At 36.5% G+C, this 23,772-nt stretch overlaps 1 protein-coding gene across 2 annotated transcripts in view; it reads left to right on the top strand.

Moving 5' to 3' along the window:
* map3k5 (mitogen-activated protein kinase kinase kinase 5) overlaps positions 1 to 23,772 on the top strand; it is a 62,930-nt gene that overhangs the window by 14,626 nt on the left and 24,532 nt on the right. For both annotated transcript variants that reach the window (XM_079887489.1, XM_079887490.1), the window contains exons 3-8: positions 6,074 to 6,097; positions 8,756 to 8,949; positions 10,775 to 10,943; positions 16,937 to 17,043; positions 17,799 to 17,969; positions 19,373 to 19,485. In XM_079887489.1, the coding sequence (XP_079743615.1) occupies positions 6,074 to 6,097; positions 8,756 to 8,949; positions 10,775 to 10,943; positions 16,937 to 17,043; positions 17,799 to 17,969; positions 19,373 to 19,485 (778 nt within the window). The remainder of the gene's footprint in view (positions 1 to 6,073; positions 6,098 to 8,755; positions 8,950 to 10,774; positions 10,944 to 16,936; positions 17,044 to 17,798; positions 17,970 to 19,372; positions 19,486 to 23,772) is intronic.

Genomic DNA, 23,772 nt, shown 5'->3' with positions numbered 1-23,772 from the left:
ACATTCCAAAATAACAAATATTCTAGTCCTATCCCTAACACAACCTTTCCCTTAAGAAATGAAAAGCACTTTTGTGAAATGTCGGTGAGGAGAACAGGCCCGCCGCTATTGGGGGGCAGTGCCCCCCCAAATGACTTATTGTGCCCCCCTAAAAGTAGTACACTTACATTAAACGTTCGATATTATATGTCTGCGACTGAGATCATTTTCACTTTCTAGCCAAATTGTTTCAGCAGAACTTAGCTCACAGGAACAGTAATCTCTTCAACGGTAACACTAGAAATGCATAACACATCATCTTCAGAAATGATTCAGAAAATTCATTATTCAACGCATTATTACACAGAACGTAACTTGAAATATAATTATACTCATAAATGACTGTTAAAACATCCCAAAACAGCGCCCAAACCTTGCAAAGACCAGAGACGTTGAGATCATACGGTGAAGTATTTTATTTGAATAATTGAACAAAACAAGACTATTGTGGTCTATTTTAGCTATAGCCTAATATGGGTTGTTGTTTGTCTCAGATCATTAAAAAAGTGTGCCCCCCTATGAAAATAAAATGCCCCCCCATTTGGTTTGTTCTGGCGACGGCCCTGGAGGAGAAATGATGTGAGTCCACTGATAAGCCTTTTAAAAGCTGATTTATTCCACATATAGCATACAACAGCAAGAACCACCAACAACACACGAAAATCGTTGATATTGATCCAGAAATCGCATAAAACATTTGCGAATAAAGCACCGTTTCCTTCCAGTAAGCCGAAGAGAACAAAATCGTCACTTCCTGATTTTGCTCAGGCATTTCATAACAACCAAATAGATAATGCGCATGTTTTCTTATTGGATAAAAAGTTTATCCGACTCAATTGAATGCTTACGTTTTTATGCACGTTTTTAGAATTTATGCGCATTATGGTGTTTCCATCCAGTGTTTTTTTTATTTTTTTTTTATGCGATATCCAAAAATTTGCATTAAAATAGGTGTATGGAAACATTGCTAGTGACAAAACAGTAGACAAGCAAAAAGCTTTGATGTGAAGTGGCAGCTATTATAGACAAACTTTGTGCATTGTGCAACGAATTGGACTGAATAAGAGCCAAAACAACCTGATCGAGTGCATATTTGAAGGGGGAATAATAGCTTGATAAGGATGTTGCTTGAAACAACTTCTAGTCTTAGTTCTTTTCAATTGCTAACAAGCATTGGTCAACACTTTTTTAAAACTCTCCATACAATCTGTATTACCAAGATGACTCTTGTCCAAACCGTTAATCTCAACTCAAAACTCTCTCAGACCAACAAAACACTTCATATATGTCTCAAAATAAGCTCGTTCCACCATAACACTGGCAACAATTCATATTCAGAAAACATACATGTCATTCAAAACACACTGACCTAAAAACACTAACAACAGGGAGCATTACATACATGAAGAACTTTCATCTTTAAAGTTTGAATGATATTTCACATAAATCAGTATTTCATTATAGGATAAGAATAAGTTATTTTTATTTTATTGGCCGTATTACATCAGAAAGAATGAATGAGAAATGCAGCCATTTTTTTTTTATTCCATATCTTTACATACAGTGCTATGCATAAGTTTAGACACCCATGCTAAAGTTGACTAAAAAGAGGAATAAAAAAATCATCTTTTGGAAATTGAACTTAATGCCTTAATTTAAAAAATTAGGAAAAATCCAACCTTTAAGGACACCAATTTTCTTTGTGAATGAATAATGTATCGTAAATAAATAAATGTTCTTCCTTAAAATACAGGGTGCATAAGTTTGGACACCCCTATGTTAAATTCCCATAGAGGCAGGCAGATTTTTATTTTTAAGTATTTTTTTTTATTTTTTTTTTAGGATACTATGCATCCTGATAAAGTTCCCTTGGCCTCTGGAATTAAAATAGCCCCACATCATCACATAGCCTTCACCATACCTAGAGATTGGCATGGGGTACTTTCCATAAGATCATCTCTCAATGCAAATCAAACTAGCTATTAGGCTAACTGAAATAAAACCATGCCAATCTCTAGGTATGATGAAGGCTATGTGATGATGTGGGGTTATTTTAATTCCAAAGGCCAAGGGAACTTTATCAGGATGCATAGTATCCTAAACATTTTTTTTTTTTAAATACTTAAAAATAAAAATCTGCCTGCCTCTATGGGAATTTAACATAGGAGTGTCCAAACTTATGCACCCTGTATTTTAAGGAAGAACATTTATTTATTTACGATACATTATTCATTCACAAAGAAAATTGATGTCCTTAAAGGTTGGATTTTTCCTAATTTTTTAAATTAAGGCATTAAGTTCAGTTTCCAAAAGATGATTTTTTATTCCTCTTTTTAGTCAACTTTAGTATGGGTGTCTAAACTTATGCATAGCACTGTATAGTAATTGGTCTAGTGTAATGGCGTATGTGCAGTATTGGAGTATTGGAGGCCCTTCTGTATGAAGTTTGTATGTTCTCTCTGTGTTGACGTTGGTTTCCTCTGGGTTTCTCCCACAATCCAAAGACATGCAGGACAGGTGAAGTGGAGACTGTAAGTCTGGCTGTAGGGCAAAGTGTGAATATGAATGTGTGTGTCATCCCTGTGATGGACTGGCCATCTGTCCAGGGTGTTTTCCTGCCAAGACCCAAAACACTGGGAAAGACTCCAGCCTCCCAACAATCCTACAGGACAAACGTGTTGGAAAATGTATGGAATGTATGGATGGATTTACAGTACTGTGAGGGTTTCAGTCCTCCCTCTCTCTGCTACTCTTCTTACCCCATGTGTCTTCTAGGGTGACCACCCGTCCTGCTTTGGGTTGTTCGAAACAGCATTTTCACCCCTTGTCCCGCATCAGTCTATTGTTTTTTTTAATTATCATATTAAGAAAATGTGCATGCGTTCTTTTGCCTTTTTAAGAAAGCATTTTATTTATTCTTTTTGCGGCGTAGTTTTCACCTATATGTAACAGCGCTTCGTCAGAAGTACAAATACAACAGCCGTTTTTTAAATCCTATCCAATGGTTGAAAGGAAAGGAGTAAACACGGTCACTAGTAGGCTGTGACGGCTGTCAATCAAAATGTGGAGCGGTGATTCGTTCCATGTGTTCCCTGTCAGAAAACAAATGGATAATCAACTTGTTGCCTGTTGTGGCTGTTTTAATTCACATCCTTTCTAAAAATATGAGTTTTTGGTTTAATATATTCTTAACATATTATAATGATCTAATTTCATGTTGTTTTATATTTTATTTGTTCATTGTTTATTTTGTTGGATTTTAGTTGGACTTGGTCAGTACTGTTTCAAAAAATAGTGATCTGCATGAAGCCTTTGGGCTCAGTGATGTTGAATTTAAATGACATGTAGATTAAAGACATGTTATGTTACATTGTGATGTAATGGTGTTTTCTGGACGGGACTAAAGAACAAATTACTTTTATCAGCTGAAAGGCAGAATACAAATGTTTTTATTAAGTTAGATAGACATTATATAACAGTTGCAGGTTATGTTTTTAGTGTTGGCAACATGTCCCACATAATTGTCCCACACAAACTTATAATCGTCCCACATTTGGCTTGTTTGATGGTGGTCACCCTAGTGTGTCTTCCTGAATCCATGTTTTACAAACAAAACCGTCACGATTTATCAAAAGACTGAAAAAATACTACTAAAATTAGGACAGCTGGGATGGCTTTCAGCTGAAATTGCAAATTGTGTTTGGAATAATTATTATTTAATTTAATTGTAAATATTCTGCTCTGATTATATATATTAAATATAATTCCTGCAGAAATCCACAGAGTTGGCCATCATTCTGGTTTGAATGTAGTTTTGGAAGCAGTGTGTTAGAATAAAAAAAGTGTGCTGAAAATATATAGTGTTTTGCAGATGGTGTGAACAGTATGACAAAAGTGTTCATGGATTTTGGGAAATGTAGTCATTGAATGCATTTTGTGTGAAAGCGATGAAAAATGATTCACAGTTTGGTCCGCATAGACCTCTGTTTCGCTGAATGTGAGAAGAGTTTTAAACATGTGACTTCAGTGTTGGGTGATGCAATTGAAAACAACCTGTAAACTGAACCCTAAAATCTGATTGGTTGATAGCATGTTGATTAATGAGCTTGTTTTAATTGGCAAATAACAGTGAGAAACTGCATCATGTGTGCTGCAAATACATTTATTGTATTTGAAACTATGTATTATTGAAACACATTATAATTCAAAGATGAATTGGGCTAGTTGGAAACTCAATCAGCCGGATCCTTCATTTGAGGACACCAGCTGTTGGTCGCTGCAGTCATCAAGTCCAACTAAGACAATGATGCACTGTAGTTTAAATAGATTTTAGGGGGCAGTGCTTAGAAATGGAGTCAAAGCACCTGGGTGACGACCTTAAACAAAGCATGCAAATGAAGTATCCAGCTAGAGGACCTCGCCCCAGACTCTAGAGTGTCTCCAGTCTTAATCCAATCAGCATAACTATTCAGAGACTGGGACAGAGGCTCCCAGAGCCATTAAAGACAAAAGGTGAGTCTCAGTATTCTGGACTCATTTGATTTACAATAAAAAGAACGGGACTGACAGGAACCTCTTGCTAAAATCTTTGCTTAACAGAATCATTCATCTGATGTTATCATCTTCACCTTAAATGCTAAATACAATGTACTTCCCCTTAGTTTTTCATGTGATGTTATGTAAGGATGTAGGATGAGCAGATCTTAAATTTGTAATCCCACAGCTAGTAGGAGAAATGCTCATAATCTTGTGAGAAAAAGGGTGCTCGCACATTTATTGGATGGACACAAATTATTAATACAACTCCCATTATTTGCAGCACAATACTTATGCATCCAACAATAATCACAATGTAGGTTTGATTGCCACAGTGAATTGTAGGCAGGCATTATTGTCATGAAGATCCTCCCAGCAAGGTCAGATACCTCGATTATTATTGTACATTAACATTACTAAGTGGAATGATGCCAGATGAGTGGGGACTAAATTGCATAATGTGAGATATATTTAGATGAGCTCTTTATTACTAGGCAGAATTCAGTGGAGGATGGCGCTCGGTGGACACAGATGTTCGAGCTGGAACTTGAGTGCATTGCTTAATGCATACTTCATAGTTTAGACTATACTTATTTCAGGAAGCACTACACAATATGCGCTGATCAACATTTCAGACAGTAATATGCTACAATGCACGTCAACCAAGCATTGGCTTACTTTGAATTGTCTCTGCATATTAAATAGGTAAAGGAGAAAATGTTTACATTAAAAATGCCTTTAACCAATCACACGCAAATGGTTAAAACAAAAGAGACCGACATTAGATAACTAGATAGATGTGACCAAAAGATCACTTTTTTGTTAAATGGAGGAAATGGGTTGAATATGCATCAGAAAGTAGGTCAGATTTAGCTGCTATACATAAATAGATGAAGATCAATATATAATGTGTATGTAAATAATGTATGTTTGCGTGTGTGTAATAATAATTCTTATAAGTAATTTGGGATTATAATACATTTGAGATTGTTAAGGATGGAATTTAGGACACATGTTCTCTCCCTGGATGTACATATTTATCTTTTTTTTTTAACCTTATTTTGTTTTATTTAACTTTTTTTTTTTTTAAAGGGGGAAGAAAGGTTATACTTTGAAACAATTGAACAAATCTAGAGTACAATTTATATTTAAAACACATTGGGTAATTGTACATGTTTGTATTTGTATTTGTGATTGCATTGAGCACTATATGTAAACTGAATTATACTATATGATCAAAATAAACATAAAATAACAAAACAAAAAATTGCCTTTAACAGTACAATGACATAATGTGTAAAGAATAAGGTGTTGAATCAGAGTCATCACGTTTGATTCATTGACACTGGAAATGAAAGGTCTAGTTGAGCACAATAATAATCAAACATATTCAGACACAGTGCATTCTTTGGGTTGTTTGTGATAGAACTGAGTCAAAAAGAGAACTAGCCTTGTATACAACCTGAATTAATTCATGTCTGATGTTTTTCTCATACAGGAGGTGATATGTCAGAAGAATATGGTAAGTGTTCTGATTCTCTGACTCATGCTTATTTGCATTTGTACTGTTGTAGACTCATGTTGGCTAATCGATTTGATTTCAATCCTGAAAACATGAAAAAAGAAAAACATTTACCATTTTTAGTTTTGGTCATTTCATGTTGTAGGTCAGGAGTTTTAAATCTTTTAGATGCCACAGACCCTGAAATATGATCATCCTCATGCGAGGGACCCGACCCTTACATTTAAAAGGCAGTTATATATTTACAAGTATAAAGACCCAGTTGATACTGTGGAAAAATTAGTATTAGAAATGTTTTGATTATGTTACATTGAGGTTTTTTTTTCTAGTGCTGTTATATGTATTATTTAAATAAATAAAATAAAAATATATTAATATTTTACAAATGTTATTTATTTTTATTACATGGCTTGGTTGAATTCTAATGTAGAATGCGGTCTGTTATTTCTTGATAAGTATAACACACCGTTGCCATGAAAAACAGAGCGTTGCTATGGACGCAGGATTCTAACCATAGAGACGGAACGGACTATTTTCTTTAGCGGAAGCAATACAATCGGGTTTAAATCAATAAACTCCTTTTTAAATCAATATTTTGTGTCAAATTATTGATTTATTCGGTAGGTAACCATGTAATAAGCGGGATAATGTAGAGTGAGATGGTTGTTATAGCGAATACTTACGTTATATTTTATTAATCAAATGTTTTTTTTTATTTAAATCAATTTATTAATGAATTTTACTTAATTTATTATTTTATTCAAATTTATTTATTTAGTACATTTGTGATCTTAAAGTGGTTTTCTAAACTTGGGTGTGAAATGGTGATCTGGAGTTCAATTAATTTGGGCTCCAATGCTGTCCAGTTTAGCTTGCAGAAGTGAAAGACTATTGCTGAGTTATTTCGAACCATGACTTTTTGTCATAGGTCACTAAAGGTGAAGTTGAAAGGTGAAAGCTGTACAGGGTTTCTGCGGATCTTAACACAAAAATAAGGCCTTAAAAGGTCTTGAATCAGAATAGAAAGTCTTAAATTCGTAATGTCTTGGCATTAAGGGTTGCATGCATTGCAAAAAATGAAAATCTTCCTCAGTATTTCTGTCCTGTATTCCAATACAAATATCTAAGCGTCTTTAAATCAAGATACATTTACTTGAGATGCAAATGTAAAATGGAAGTATTGAACAATTGAACAAAATCCAAAGTCCATTGGCAAATATTTCTTCTTGTTTTTATCATAAATTCACAGAAAACAAGATTTCATGTTTTGTCATTTTGTATCTCCAGTAAATGTATCTTGATTTAAGAATCTTTATACAGTTACACTGGAAAACAAGACACATATGCTGATGAAGAACATCCCTTTTGTGCAGTGTGATCAGAAGGTACAGTAACAGATATATATATATTCTGGTGATTGAGAGCAGAGCGATTCAAGCTAATTTTTTTGTAAAATTAATCAAAAAGTAACATATCTTTTGGAATTTGTATTTTTTAAACTCTGAATTCTTGCTGATATAACTCATTGTGGACATTTACATTTAGAGAACATTGTGTTGTGTTCTCCTAAATTTATTTTTTAAATTTTCTTTACTTTAACTTTAAAACTTTGAGTCAACAATTGACCTTCATAAGACTTGCGGAAACCCTGCCTGTACATTATTCAATGTTGTGATCCATGGAAGAAAGAAAATCACATAGGGTGGACATGATAGTGGAACGTTCAGTGATATAATCGTTCAGTTTATGATACAAGCGTGAAAATTGGCATGAGCAGTCTCCATGGGTCACTTGACAAGAAAATTGTCCGAGCCACTTGAAATTTCAAGATTTTTCATTTTTCAAGATGGCCGACACCTTAGTGGAGCAGTTAAGTGATATAGTGGTTTATTTGGTGATACAAGCATGAAAATTGGCATGAGCAGTCTCTGATGGTCACTAGACAATAAGCCACCCACAGCTACTTGAAATTTCAAGATGGCGGCCATTTTTCAAGATGGCCGACACCTTAGTGGAGCAGTTAGGCTCATGGCAATTTTCATGCTTGTATCACCAACTAAATGATTTCTTAAGCCTAATTGCTCCACTAAGGTGGTGGCCATCTTGAAAAATGGCCGCCATCTTGAAATTTCAAGTAGCTGTAGGTGGCTTATTGTCAAGTGACCCACAGAGACTGCTCATGCCAATTTTCATGTTTGTATCACCAAATAAACCACTATATCACTTAACTGCTCCACTAAGGTGTCGGCCATCTTGAAAAATGGCCACCATCTTGAAATTTCAAGTGGCTCGGACAATTTTCTTGTCAAGTGACCCATGGAGACTGCTCATGCCAATTTTCACGCTTGTATCATAAACTGAACGATTCTGCCAAACATAAGCACTTAGCCGCTCCACTATGAGGGTAGACCGAATTGTCATTTTTGTGTGAACTAATTCTGTAGTAAGCCTATTTATTTTTTCTATTATACAATTAGTTGCATTTTATTATGTGCATTTAGCAGTTTTTCCCCCTGCTGTCCACAAGCCAGATAAGACCTGTGGTTTTTGGGGCCTGACGTACCTGCTTACTACTGATTTATTCTTCAGTGTTCGTGTTCAGTAGATATTAACAGTATTCCACTGCTTCAGTTTTCTTCCTATTTGTTCTTTTTCCAGACATGTGCCGCTAATTACACGTTCATTCCATACATGGTGACGCCTCAGAATAAGGTGTATTGCTGTGAGAGCAGTCTGATGAAGGGTCTGAGTGAGCTGATGCAGCCCAGCTTCGAGGCCCTGCTTGGGCCCATCTGTATGCCCCTGCTGGACAGACTCACTCAACTGCTCACCGGCTGCAAAACCGACACCTGGTGAGAACTCACTCCCTCCTTCCAGGCTCACAGTTAACTGGTGCTCATTTAAACCAGTAATGCTGTTCTCTGTATAGCTGAGTGGACCATGATCGTGCTTTGGGGGATTTTATACTGTAAATGTCAGTAATGGGTGATTAAGTCATGTCAGTTTTATTTGTATAGTGCTTTTCTCATTGTTTCAAAGCCACTGCACAGAAATATATTGTGTTAATGTTTATAATATGTATAATGTCTTATACTCCATACCGAGCAGATTAGAGTTTAGCAATATGATAGCGTGCATTTTGGCTGTATCAACAATGATTGAGATTTGCTATATTGTATATATCACTTTAAGTGAGTATTAAAATTGGGTTAATGTTGGATATACATCAAAGACTTAAGATATACAAAGACGATATCTTAAGTCAATATCTTAAACCAAATGTATGAGACAGTTGTTGTCAGATTTCATTGAAATATGAAATTTAATCGTAAGCCAGGTGAACAGATTTGGAGAATTTGATGTTTCCCCATTCAAAGAGATTCAAAGAGCTGTACTTGCATGACTAAAAACGACAGTAAAGACTTACATTGTCAGAATCAGAACAAGGTGTCCACGGATCCTTAAGTTTTAAAATGTCTTCAAGTTGTTAATGTAAAAATAAGGCCTTAATTAGCATTAAATGTCTTAGAGGTCTTAAAATGCAACCAAACTTTCACCGCAGGGAAGATTTAAAAGTTAGAAGTTGCTTTCTGAAGTCTTAAAGCCGTGTCAATGCGTTGCTCCAGGACTGCTTAAAGTTACTGATGTGTTTGAGTGATTAAACATGGGTGAGTGAGGAAATAAAAGACAAAACATGCTTGATAAGTTATTAAAAGTGCAATAAACCGCACAAGATAACTATACATTGTGTTATATTACAATACCATTTCATTTAACATCTTTCTCTCTGACTGCCATGATCCGTCTCTCTATATTTTTTTAATCTACTCGAAAGTAATAGAAAGGCAATAGTGGATTTTTTTTCTTTCTCCATTGAAGTAAATGGTGACGCTAAAATGATATTTTCTATGGTCTCCTAGATCCCTCTATATACATTTACCCTGCAATAGTTTATTTAAACCAGAAATGTCCATGTTTATTTGTATATCTTGTTGAGCAGGGTGATTTTGTGTTTGCATAGAAGTTGATGGAAGTGATGTGCAGGTCTTACATTGTCTTGGAAAGGTCTTAAAAAGGGTATAAAAAGCATATACCATGCAGAATCAGAATGAGCTTTATTGCCAAGTATACATACACATACAAGGAATTTGTCTTGGTGACAGAACCTTCCAGTGCACAGAAAGAATGACAGCGACAAGACACAGATAATAAATAAAATAAAATAAAAGTGAATAATATAGGGTGTATATATATATTACATTAATATAGGGGTCAGGGTTCAGTAATGCCCTTCAGGTGGGCCAACACCCGTCTCTCAAATGACCTTAAAGCAACAGGTCTGCAGTCATTTAGCCCTGTGATTTGGGGTTTCTTTGGGATGGGGATAATGGTGGAGCATTTGAGACAGGAAGGGTCTTCGCACAGCTGCAGTGATCAATTGACACGACTACAGTGTTGATCCAACACAGTGCTTCATGGGCCCAGATGGTGTAGTTACAGCATATACTGTACCAGCGGCTCGCTGTTCACACTAACTAATAAACTTTGGCATTGAAATAGTATTCTTGTTGTTTTTTTTGTCCTTAGTTTAAATTGTTAACCCTTCTGTGAATGTGAATTTGCATTCTACATAGTTCAGTAACTTTTCTTTTTTTTGTCTTTTGTGTGTTTGTTTAGTCAGTACTTCCGTGAGACCGTTCTAAATGAGATTCGTAAAGCACGTGAGCTTTACACCGGAGCAGAACTAGCGGCAGAACTCCACCGGATCCAGCAGCGGCTCGATAATGTGGAGTGTCTTTCAGCCGATGTGGTCATCAACCTCCTCCTTTCATACAGAGATATTCAGGTGAGTGCATCACATAACCTTTTGTTTGTTATTCACAGTGACTCCAAAAATGTTGGAATATTACTCATCACAATCCTGTTTACTATTAAAGAAGTATGTCGTTTCTGGAACACTAGTGGAACCTGGCATATTTTCGAACAATCTTGCAAACGCCCCTTTCGTACGTCGTGCCTCCAAAACTCAGACATCACTAATACCGCCTTTACGGGTGCTTGTGAAGGCATGTCTCAACAAGTAAAAGTAGGCTACTTTCAATAAAAGGTCCAACATATTATGAATACCTTTAGCTGTGTTGCTATGTGTCATTGTAAACAACGGAGTAGACTAACACTAGAGCTAATGTGAGCATCTCGCATCTCGCAGTGAATTTTGGCTTGCACTTCTGTCTTTTTTCCCCATATAAAACATAAGCCACGACTAAACACCACCTAAACACCCTCTGGCTCCGCCTTCTACAGTAGCCTAACTCCGGGGTTTTCAAAGTGGGGGCCGCAGCAAGTTGGGAAAAAAAAATAGCGGAAAAAAAGAAGTTAAAAAACATAAGAATATTTGTTAATATGAGTATTGCTATGAAATAATTATTTATAATAATTTGTTGCATTGCCTATCTGAACATTATACTTAATGCTAATCTTTTAGAGATGAACTGATTGATTGGCTGGTGACCGGAATTGGCCGATTTTCATGTGATTTTCAGTCTGACATATGCCGATTTTATGCCGGTCAAATGCACTCAGGCGCCGCATGATTAACACCGCGCAACATCAGCATCACACGGAACGCACATGTAGGAAACCTTGTGAATTATGTCCGTTTCAGACCACAAGCGCGAGCGGCACGTGAGCAGTGCATGTTCAATGAGTGCATTCACACCGCGAGCAGGAGCAGCGTGTGAGCAGCAGTGAAGCTGAGGGTTTCAGCGCTGAGTCTATTTTTGCTGCGCTGTTCACGCTCAAAGTGAAAGCACACTTTTGATGGTCAAAATAAATATGATTTCACACAAGAAGTACCTAAAATGCACATAATTTGCATGTATAGTGTGTTTTAACAAGAACTGGAGTAGGCTATGTCAGACTAAAAAATATTTCTATAAAATGTACCCATTTAAACTTGTTTTTATTAATCAGTTTGGGTAAAAGTGGTGTTTTATAAAAAATATATATGGGTCAATGACGTGACGGGTCATTTTTTTTGTCCAAAGGCCTTAATAATAATAAAAAAACAAATATATAACATCCAAAGTGTGTAAGGTAGTACAACTTGATCTCTTTTACTGAATCCAAAAGGTTTTAATTATATTTTACTACATATAAAGGTATTTTAAAGATTTTGAAGTGTCAAAAGATCATTCGGTAAAACTGATATAGTAAATATTTCAATGGAATAATATTGTTTTTAATAACTAAAGGAACTACAATAATACAAATATAAAGCAGATTTTTACATTTCCCCTTTTCTCCTTTCCCTGTGCAATGTTTTACTTGAATATGTTGGAGTGTTTAGAGTAGTCCAATAAATGATTACATTTATCAGATCAGTGATAATTTGTTTTAATATTTCTTCTGTGGTACACACTATATACTATCTCAACATCAATGTCAAATCAGCTTTTAACTTTCAAATCAGTGGTTAAACCGAATGACTCTTTTGGTGACATTTTTTCCATCTTGTAAAAAAATGACAAAAAACAGTGTTAATTGATTGTACAAACCACAAAATCTTATTGTTAACACCTAGGTAAACAAAAAAAAAATGGTTTCAAATATAGTTATATCTCCATTCTATTTTTTTACACTTTTAAAAACCTTATTCTTCAATGACCCATATATAGAAAATAAATATTTGTGTGTGCTGTAAAATGGTTAGAAAAAATGAAATCGGAATCGGCTAAAATCTGTATCGGCAGGTCAAACTCAATGACAAATCGGAATCGGCCTAGAAAATTGTAATCGGTGCATCTCTATAATCTTTCTGATTGGCTGGTATCAAACACCATCACATAATCTGATGTTCACCTAGATGTTTTATTTATTTATCTCTACATTTGCCGTAGTATTGTCGATGGGTTCAATAGCACATCCTGCAAAAGGGGGGCCTTGGCCAGAACCTAGTGGTATTTGGGGGGCCTTGTCATGGAAAAGTTTGGGAACCCCTGGCCTAACTCATGCTATAGGATGAGCTGACAGACTGATGGATCTGAGCTGACCGCTCTCAGTTTTTAGATGGTGCCTGGGAGGCTCAATGTTTACACGTTTGGGGGAGATTAAGCCTTGAATGGCATACTAATAGTAGTCACTGAACATTATGTGCACAATGAACTTTAGACTGAAAAGACCAATGGTCATTATTGCAATTCTGTTTGCTAACACCAGTAGCTCAGAAATTACACACTTTATAGGGAAGCTATGTGTACAATTTTCCAAAGCATCGACACAAAACACAAACATTATACGTGTTAATATGAGACTAGTGTGATAAAATTGTTTACTTTGTTTATCCAATATGTCAATTCCTGTCATGGCCATGTAAAGATGGTAAACCTTGTTAATGATGCATGATATGTGGAAGGATACCTGTCCATAAAACACTGTTTACTTGGATCATACTCTACCCACAGGAACACCAGAGGCTCGTCTGCCTTAATCAGAGTAGTCCCACCAGTACTCATCCATTTAAACCACTGTCTTTACATCTCAAATACTTTTTTTGTCCTGAAAAGTTGATTCTTTAAAGGTGCCCTAGAATGTGAAATTGAATTTATCTTGGCATAGTTAAATAACAAGAGTTCAGTACATGGACATGACATACAGTGAGTCTCAAACACCATAGTTTTCTCTTTCTTATTTAAATCTCGTTTTTGAAAAACACCCCTGAAAAATAGGCGAATCTCCACATAACACCGACTGTGACGCAACAGTCGGGATCATTAATATTTACGCCTCCATAAATTTGCATATTCCAGCCTATGTTCAATGCCAGGCGAAACTGCGCAGCCGAATCATCAGAAGTTCTGCAGGTGAAGAAACAAGCAGGAGGAGGATCATAGGGAAAATGGCAGATCTATCTATCTATCTATCTATCTATCTATCTATCTATCTATCTATCTATCTATCTATCTATCTATCTATCTATCTATCTATCTATCTATCTATCTATCTATCTATCTATCTATCTATCTATCTATAATCGGATACCGCTACAGTTTAATTAGAAGTTGTTAGTTGCTCTGCCCATTTCAACACGGACTGTTTTTCTAACCTGGAACAATATCAAGCAGCCAGGCTTCTCTCAGCGTATCATACTGACGAAGGGGGCAATTTCAACTAAGGTTATATTCCCGCAAGCGGTAAGTAGTGATTTTATTAACGATAATTTACAGTGTTATCTAGATCCAGCGCGATATTGTTTTTTCCTCGAGAGACATCGTGGCTTGCAAACGAGCGAACGAAGCATGGCAGTTGCTCAGTGTTTGGATGTACAAATGAACACAAAAGTATTTTTTTAGTTCCTTCATCCGAGCCTCTGGAGAACCAGTGGGTTATGTGAATTTCTGATGCGTAATTGTTCAAGTTCAGACAGATAATCTTTCTCTCTAAATCGTTCAACACTGTTTATGCATCAGTAAATCAAGCCAGTGACTAAACGCTCAACTTCACATCGTTTCTCGCAGAAACTGCGTTGCAATGATAAGATCTTCGTTCACGCGATCAACAGGCTGTCATCTGCTCAATGCTCATCACTGCAACCTTTTATGTGATGGGAATAGATCTAAATACTTAAAAAACTTCTCATGATTCGTTAATCCCGATAGCTGTAATAGTAAAAACGTATGAAAGCTGTAATAGTAAAAGTTTTCCAGATAGTTCCACATGTAATGCCAGATATTTCATATGCAAGCATGTCAGCCAATCACAGCAGAGGGCGTTTACACTGAAGTCTCACAGCCAATCACAGCAGAGGGCGTTTACTCTCTCAGCAGACACGCCCCTTCAAACAGAGTGTTCAAATCAGAGGATGAAATCAGGCTAGGAAATATGCCTTTTATTTCTAAATTATAACAAATTTTGATCTAAAAAACATACTAACATCATAAGGGCACCACAGGAAACATTTTAAAATAATAAAATAATCCATTCTATGGCACCTTTAAGAAAAATACAAGATTCACTTTTCACTTGAATGTCTTGGATGCCCCGAATACTTCCACTGTTAGTGTACCACTGTGAACTCGCAGTTCGCACCTTTATTTATATAGCACTTCACAGATTGTTTCAAAGCAGCTTTCGAGTGATAACAGGAAAATTATGCATTTCGGCTGTTATTCAGCTGAAGTCAGTTCAGTGCTGATTCATTTCCGTTGTAAAGATCATCAATTATTAAATCAGTTCATTTCATCTATAATGCAGTTCTGCAAAAAATGATGTCATCGGTTAGCTCAGTTCAGTTCTCACACACCAGTGTCAATACAGTCAGATCAATAATATTGTTGACTATGAAGTGTCCCTGAGCAAGCCAGAGGCAAGAGTTTGCAAGAGTTTAGTAATCGACAGCATGCCACTACGCTTAACTTGCATTGAACCTGGAATGTTCTATTAATGATCGTGATGGGTCAGTTTCCTTAAATGTTAGCATGATTTGCTCTCCATAATATAGCCTAGCCCATAAAATATTGTCAAATAATGTTAGTTCTGGCATTTTCAGTTTGCTACGTCCAAGAAAAGTTGTTCCCATGGAAAGAAAAAAAATCAAAAGACAAAATTGTTATTAATGGGCTAGCAAAATGTAGAACAATAAAAGGGCTGTTGCTTTGTGTACAGATCAGTTCGGTATGGTTTTATGTGTTCAAAGAGATCCTACTATTGTTGGGACTGTTTGTGCCTGTGCTGTTAAAAATTAATAAGAGGAGAACAGGAAGTCATAAATGCTCTGCTATAACTCTGACACACCTTGGCAGTAAGTTACTTTAGAAGTTCAGAACTATGATAAATGTAGTTTTTATGTCGTTTCCTAACCTTCTGTGACCTTCAGCTCCTCCATTTTGTTCTGTCTCATTAAATGGGCCATACTCTACACGTTCATATCATTCTTCCCTCACGTCCTCTTACAATGTTAGTCATAGTTTCTTGCACTTAAAACCCTGATGATTTATTTTCATGACCATTTTCCACCCTCTCTTTGAGCCTCAAAATTAACAAACAAATTAAAATTAACATTAATAAACAGGTGTTGTTTTTAATGTACTTTTAAGTGTGTGTACTGTATGTAAATAACCTCTTTAATGTTTGGCCAATTGTTCATGTTTCAGCTTGATTCATTGGTTCATTTACTTCATCTCGTCATTACGTTATCATCAGACATCATGATGTTTTACGCACTTAAAACACGTTTTAATTGGACATGACCAAATGACTGATTCATAAATGAATCGTTCAGTCCAATTTGCTAACATAAACGGATCAAAAGTACATTGAACTTTATTTCAAAGCTTCAACGTAAAAGAAAATGTGCCGAAGGTCTAATGAATTGTATGTACTGTATGTTTTTGTGAATACTAACACAATGTGCAGTTGTCATGAATATTTTAGTGTTTTTATTTGAATGAAGTATGAAGCAAATACATTTTACTTGACAGAATCATTGTCTCTGAACATTGGGGTTTTCTATTATTTATTAAATGTTTATAATAATAAAAAAAGAATACAAAGAAACTAAATGTACATTTACTACAGAATTATTGATTCAGATTATGTGTTGTAAATATGAGGGTAATTTAATAAAACAGGCTGGTGGTTAGGGGTGGGAATCTTACAGGAAAACATTGGATCTGTCGTTTATTTATTATTATTAATATTTTTTAATATTTACTATTTTAATCATTTTTCTTTCAACCACAGTAATGTTTCACCATTGCATTCTGAATTATATTGTATAATAAATATACACTTTCTGTAAACTGTTTCTTTTCCGCTTTGTGGTTATTTGTCTGTCTATAGGATTATGAATCCATTGTGAAGTTAGTTGAAACACTGGAAAAGCTGCCGACCTTTGACCCCGTGGCTCATCCTCATATAAAGTTCCACTATTCCTTTGCCCTCAACAGGTGAGACTGAGCATCTTAATGTGCCTTAACCTGGCAAAAACACAAGTTTACAATTACAGAATTAATTTCTCTTCACACTGAAAGTTTAAATATTGTGTGATACCACATAATTACAGCTAATCAGTATATTTTAATGTTTAATACACTACCGTTTGGGGTCTGTAATAGTTCTTAAATGTATTTGGAAGAAGTCCCTTCTGCTCACCAAGGCCATTTACAATTACTGTTTTTGATTTTAATACATTTAAAACTGTAATTTATTCCTGTGATCAAAGCTGAATGTTCAGCATCATTACTCCAGTCTTCAGTGTCACATGATCCTTCAGAAATCACTCTAATATGATGATTTGATGATCAAGAAACATTGATTGTTTCTTATGTTGAAAACAGTTGTGCTGCTTAATGTTTTTGTGGAAACAGTCACATTTTTTTCCAAATTGATTTTTATAAATAGACAAGTAATTATTTTAAATATTTTTTTGTACCATAAATGTATTTACTGACACTTTTGATCAATTTAATGTGTCCTTGCTGAATAAACACATTAATTTCTTTAAAAAAAACAACGTCTTCTGAACGGTAGTGTATATAGTGAAGTGAATGAGATTTTACTGTGGGCTGAGCTTCTTAGAAATAACATCCAAGCGAACGTTAGGGTTAGAGAAAAATGTACACAAATCTTTTAACATTTATTTCCTAACTACTTTTTTTCAGTCGTTTCTGGTTTTCACAGTCTCTTTTTGGTCTGTCTGCAGGAGAAACTTACCCGGAGACAGACAGAAGGCTCTGGACATTATGTTGCCGTTGGTGAACTCAAATGAGCAGGTGGCATCTGATATTTATTGCCTGGTGGGCCGAATCTATAAGGATATGTTCCTGGATTCCCATTTCACCGACACAGATAGCAGAGATCAAGGCATGCAATGGTGAGGACACGAGTGTGAATCTCACGAAAACATTCGAGTCACATTTCACACCAAAATCAAAATTATAATTTGCTTAAAGGAGTCATAACCTGCAATTTTCACTTTTCCACGAGAATCAATGTATGTTATGATTGCCTAACGATTATACACTGGCCGGGAAGCCGATATTTAAAAGTGAAGCGTTTGTTTACCTCAGGGTAAATAAACCAGCGCGCGTGCACGCGCACTCAAATACGAGATTTTGATTTCAGCCCCGTCTTGTCGTCATGACGGGGCAGGATATACCATATATGGACACCGCAAACCTATGCCGCGGGAAGCCCGCCCCTCTCCCCCTCATATTCAGTTCAGTCGAGAAAGATGGAGAAACGAGTACACACCTGAGTTGCTCTGTGGTTGACTGCCACAAACAACATGTAAATGTGTTTTCTTTACCAAAAACGGACCAAACTATCAGGGACCAGTGGATGAAATTCATTTTTAATGACGCTGTCCCAACAACCCTTTCAACTGGCTTATCGTTAGGAGTCTGCGCTAAACAGTTCACACAGGAATCATACACAAATTTGGGGCAATATCAGGCGAAGTTGGCCTCGAATCTCTGTTTGGAAAAAGGTGCAATTCCAACCATCAGAGACTTGCCTGAAATTGAAACGGTAAGACTGAGTTTTTATTGCTCTACTGTGTGTAACAAACAGCAGCTAACTGCTAATGCGGCTATTGTATGCTAGCGGGAGTATTAGCTTCGAGGTAAACATGGGGAATGGCTGCTAACGTTACTTTGCAAACAACAAATGACTGAGATCATCATGAATTCGGCTATTGTATATTGCCGGTCGCAGCCAGGGGTGCGTTTCCCGAAAGCATCGTTGGCCAACTATGGTCGCAAGTTCATCGCAATGTCCATTGAACTCTAACGTTATTGGTAACGACGGAACTTGCGACCATAGTTGGCCAACGATGCTTTCGGGAAACGCACCCCTGGTCGGGTTCATTCATAACTTGCGCCATGATGTCATTTTGGAATGATATGCTAAAGCGTTACCTGCGGTGTCAACCCCCCTCCTTCCTGCCACCAATCAACGCGCCCCTCATTTGCATTATTAAAATGACCGTCCACGACAGCCAAAATATCGCATCAGATCTCGCGAGACAATAATGCCTTCAGAAATAAGGGTCTGAGGAGCTCTGTGTTTATTTTTTTTCCACTTTTCTTTTTTAGAAGGGCCTGAAAGACTATAATACAGCAGTAGGTATCCAAGGTAATACTAGGTTATGACTCCTTTAAAGAAAATGAAGTCTTTTTGTAAGGCTTTTTTGGTGCCGTTTTTGACAGGTTTTGTGAGATTCAACAATAAAATGGCCATAGTAACAAACACCCCTCTCTCTCTCTCCGACTTCAGGTTTAGAAAAGGTTTTGAATCGGAGCCCACGCTGCACTCTGGTATTAACTATGCGGTGCTGCTACTGGCCTCAGGACATCAGTTTGACTCCTCCATTGAGCTGCGTAAAGTAGGTAAGTTTGATGGACAGTGTGGGTAATGTTGGCTTGAGCCACATACAGTCAACCACTCCTGCAAAAGTGATTGAGCAAACGTTTATTTATTTATTTTACTATTGATGTCTGGTATCATTGAATGTACTTGCCTGATGTTTCTTTATGAATCGTGCCAATATAGGGATTGTGCAAGATCAACGTACACTATATGGACAAAAGTATTGGGACACCTGACTAGAATTTGTGCATTCTAAATACATAGACAGTAATATACCAATACCCTATACCAGGGCTATTCAATTAGTTTCATTCGAGGGCTGCATTATCAAATCGAAAAGTTGAGGTGGGCCGGTGGGTTGGTTTGGGGATTTAAAGTAACCCTAAAAAAAGTGTGGTATTTACTTGGAAATGTGGTACCCAACAGTATGCAAATATATAAAACCATAATAAATAAAAAACTTGATAATTTACAGCTGTGTACAACTATTTTCCTTGGAACAAATAAATTATTTATACAAACTTATAGCTGTTGGTGAGAAATAATAATAATTTTATTTATAATAGTTATGCTTAAATGAAAATATTCTGACAGTGAGACTTGTTAACCACAGGCTACTCACTCCCACTGTATAAAAAATGCCTAAACACAAGTTAAAAACTATACGCACCTTTACAAAGAAACTGACATAATTTCATAACAAGCATTAATTATATATTCCTCTACCCACCTAATAAATCTAATGCAATATAAATCACTATATTTACTATTAAACTATATAATATTATAGTATATATATATTTACTATATTTATTTATTACTACATAGTATTCAATATAAATATTGCACATTTCTGCCCAACCATGGTAAATTACTACAGTACATTCATGGTAAATGTTTGTAAGGGTGATTAGGGGATTTAAAGGAGACATATCATGCTTTTAAATCGTTCTTTTTAACATATAAATCATACATTTGTAGTCTATATAAAGCGGAACTGCAATGCTTGGGTCTGAATTTTCACATTATTATAGCTCCACAGGCCCCTTTTCTACCCCTTTTCTGATGTGCGTCTGAGAGCAACTCGTTTTGGTGCGGTCTCTTTAAATACAATTGAGACACTTCATACCCCGCCCCCTCTCCAGGATGCAGAGGTGACACTCGGTTCAACTCCACCCCGTTCGGCCATTTTTGTAGTTTGATAGCAGAGATATGATTATAGCGGCACAGAAACTTTTTATTCACACGTTATTAACAAAATGTCAACAACGGAAGACTTGTCCAGCCAGCCTTACATGTTCGAGCCAGAGTCGGAGCCGGAGCGAGATGAAAATGAAGACGACGAACCTGCAGAACAACGTCTTCATATGGATGTATCGCAATGGTGTGTTACTGTATTTACACATGAAACTTTGGTCTTCCGACCTTTTACCACCGTGTCGATTTATTTTGATTAATATGTGCGAGGGAGAGAGAGCAAGACAGCGTCTAGTTTGGAGACGGTGATGTCTTGTTTACACTTTCGTCTGGCTCCTAAGAGAGAGAGAGTGCGTGCGCGCGACCGGGTCTCTCTCTCTCTGCTCGTTCTTTCAGTTAAACATGCGCCCTGTCACAAGCGCGGCAGTTCATCTACATTAGACGGTGTAATGAAGCGTGTGGATTACTACATCCAACAACCGAACATTTTAACTTACCCTCTCGTAACTTCTGCATCTTTTAGCTTGGACTACAAAATTGCAGCGAGAAATAAAAATGGCGGATTGCTCGAAGTGTTGGGCTGGAAGTCAATGTCCTTATTTGGCAGTTCCGCTGCAAATACTGTGACGTAATAGTTCACAAAACGTCATAGATAACAGAAAAATCGGAACAGGTTGAAAAATAAGGCCAAAACAGAATATAAAGATATCAACGAAGCACCTGAAGAGAATAATTTAAACTTTTCTGTACTTCTAAACACTCCAAATATACAACAAAATGCATTTAAGGGCTAAAAAAGTGGATTTAGCATGATATGTCCCCTTTAAAGTCTTCTAATTTCGTTCATGCCACAGTGTTTCTCCTGCTTTCCTCGTCAGTCTTGTTGGGAATGTTGAGGCTGTTTCATCCGATTTAATACTAATTAAATCATCGAGTGATTTGTGGTTTGTAACAGAAAGGTTTCTGTCGAACTGAAACGCTTCTCAATGGTTGTCGCAACGCTGTTTAATACAGTGTCCGGGACCGGGAGTAAACGCAACTCCGCGCTGGGCCGTGTTAAAAACACGAAAACATCGCTATTTGTTGTTACTGTACTGGCCGAGAAACCGCTTCAGATGATTCAGTGACGGAGCGGTCCGAATGAATCCGAATAGTTTTAGACCGTTATGCAAGCGCATTTAGAATCGAACCAAAAGAATGATTCATTCACGAATGATTGGTAGCCTATCGCTGGTTCAGTCGACATAAATTCGGGACACATATAATAACTGCTGAAATATTCGCACGTAAAACGTTTCTCAGGTCAATCGGAGCGAGTATCAAACTGAATTAGCCGCACCGCCAGGAAAAGAGGAGGAGGGAGGTTGGTGCCGCCGGGCCGCACGGAGATGATTGGCGGGCCGCCAATTGAATAGCCCTGCCCTATACCATTATCCCTCCTCTACCAAACTTTACAGTTGGCACAATGTAGTCAGACAGGTAATGTTCTCCTGGCGAACCCAGACTCGCTCATCAGACTGTCAAACAGACAATCGATTCGTCACTCCACAGAACAGGTTTCCACTGCTCAGAGTCCTGTGGCGGTGTGCTTTACACCACTGCATCTGACGCTCCCGCCACACAGTTTTTGTCAATATTAATGTCAGTAGATTTATTTCAATATTTCAATATTAATGCCAGTTGAAGTTTGTAACTCATGAGCGTTGCTGACTTACGCACACCATCGGTGACCCGCTCTGTGACTTTACAAGTACTGCTGTTCCTAAACGCTTCCACTTTCCAATAATACCATGTACGGTTGACCATGGAATATCTAGAAGTGGCTTATTGCACAGGTGACCTCCTAACCCTAACCCTATCACAGTACCACGCTTGAATTCACTGAGCTCTATGTTTGTAAATGCAGACTCAGACTGCATGGCTAGATGCTTGATCTTATACTCCTGTGGCAATGCGTCTGATTGAAACATCTGAATTCAGTTATTAAAAGCTGTGTCCCAATACTTTTTGTCCATATAGTGCATTTCTTCTGTCAGAAAGTACTTTACTTAACATGCAAGACATTCACAGGCCATTTTACTTCACATCCTGCTTTACTTCAGTAACGTGACATATTTCGAAGTGAAACAAAATAAACTGCTACAGCAACATTTTAGGGCTGTATTGTTTGGATGGTGAAAAGTTCAGAATGAGACCAAGCCAGAATTCATAATCGACTGTGGAGAGGATGACAATGTTGTTTGTTGATATTCAGTAATACACAGTATTCTTATTATTACTGTACTCAAGTACATTTTTCAATCCAATTATTTGCAACCGCAGAATGGTCGCAGAATTAGACTAATCAATTCACTAGTGTATATATTATACAAGTATGGAATAATTCATATTTATGTTTTTGTCAGAAGTCTCTTATGCTCACCAAGGCTGCATTTATTTGATCAGGATTACAGTAAAAACTGTAATATTGTGAAATATTAGTACAATTTAAAATAACTTGAAATAATGTTGAAAATGTTATTATTTTTGTAGAAACCATTATCCACTACCATTCAAAAGTTTGGAGTCAGTAAGACTTAAAAAAATAAATAATAAATTAATAATAATTATGAAACTTTTATTCAGCAAGGAGGCATTAAATTGAGCAAAGTGAAAATTGAGATATTTCTAATGTTACAAAAGATTTCTATTTCATTTTCTATCCATCAAAGAATCCCAAAAATGTGTATTGACTTCCACAAAAATATTAAGCAGCAAAAACTGTTTTATTACAATTATTTATGATGGTTTTTGTTATTATCAATGAGTATCAATGATAATTGATGATTGAGAATGAATTAAGAATGATTTCTGAAGGATCATGTGACACTGACTGACACTTACTGAATAAAATCATGGATTACATCCGAGAGATGTTTAAGTCTTTAAGACTTTTAGTATTTTTATTGTAATAACAAAATGTGTCTGCTCTTTTGTTTGTTTCCTTTTTTTCCTAATTGTGCAAACACAGTGTGTTTAATAAATTGTATATTAATGTTGGAATTACTCTTGATTCTGGCTAATTATTAATAGTGGAGCGGCTAAGTGCTTATGTTTGGCAGAATCGTTCA

This window comes from Squalius cephalus (assembly GCF_949319135.1).
Source record: "Squalius cephalus genome assembly, chromosome: 12".
NCBI classification, from domain to species: Eukaryota; Metazoa; Chordata; class Actinopteri; order Cypriniformes; family Leuciscidae; genus Squalius; species Squalius cephalus.
The sequence above is the reverse complement of the archived record's forward strand: the minus strand, read 5'-3'. Positions and strand labels throughout refer to the sequence as shown.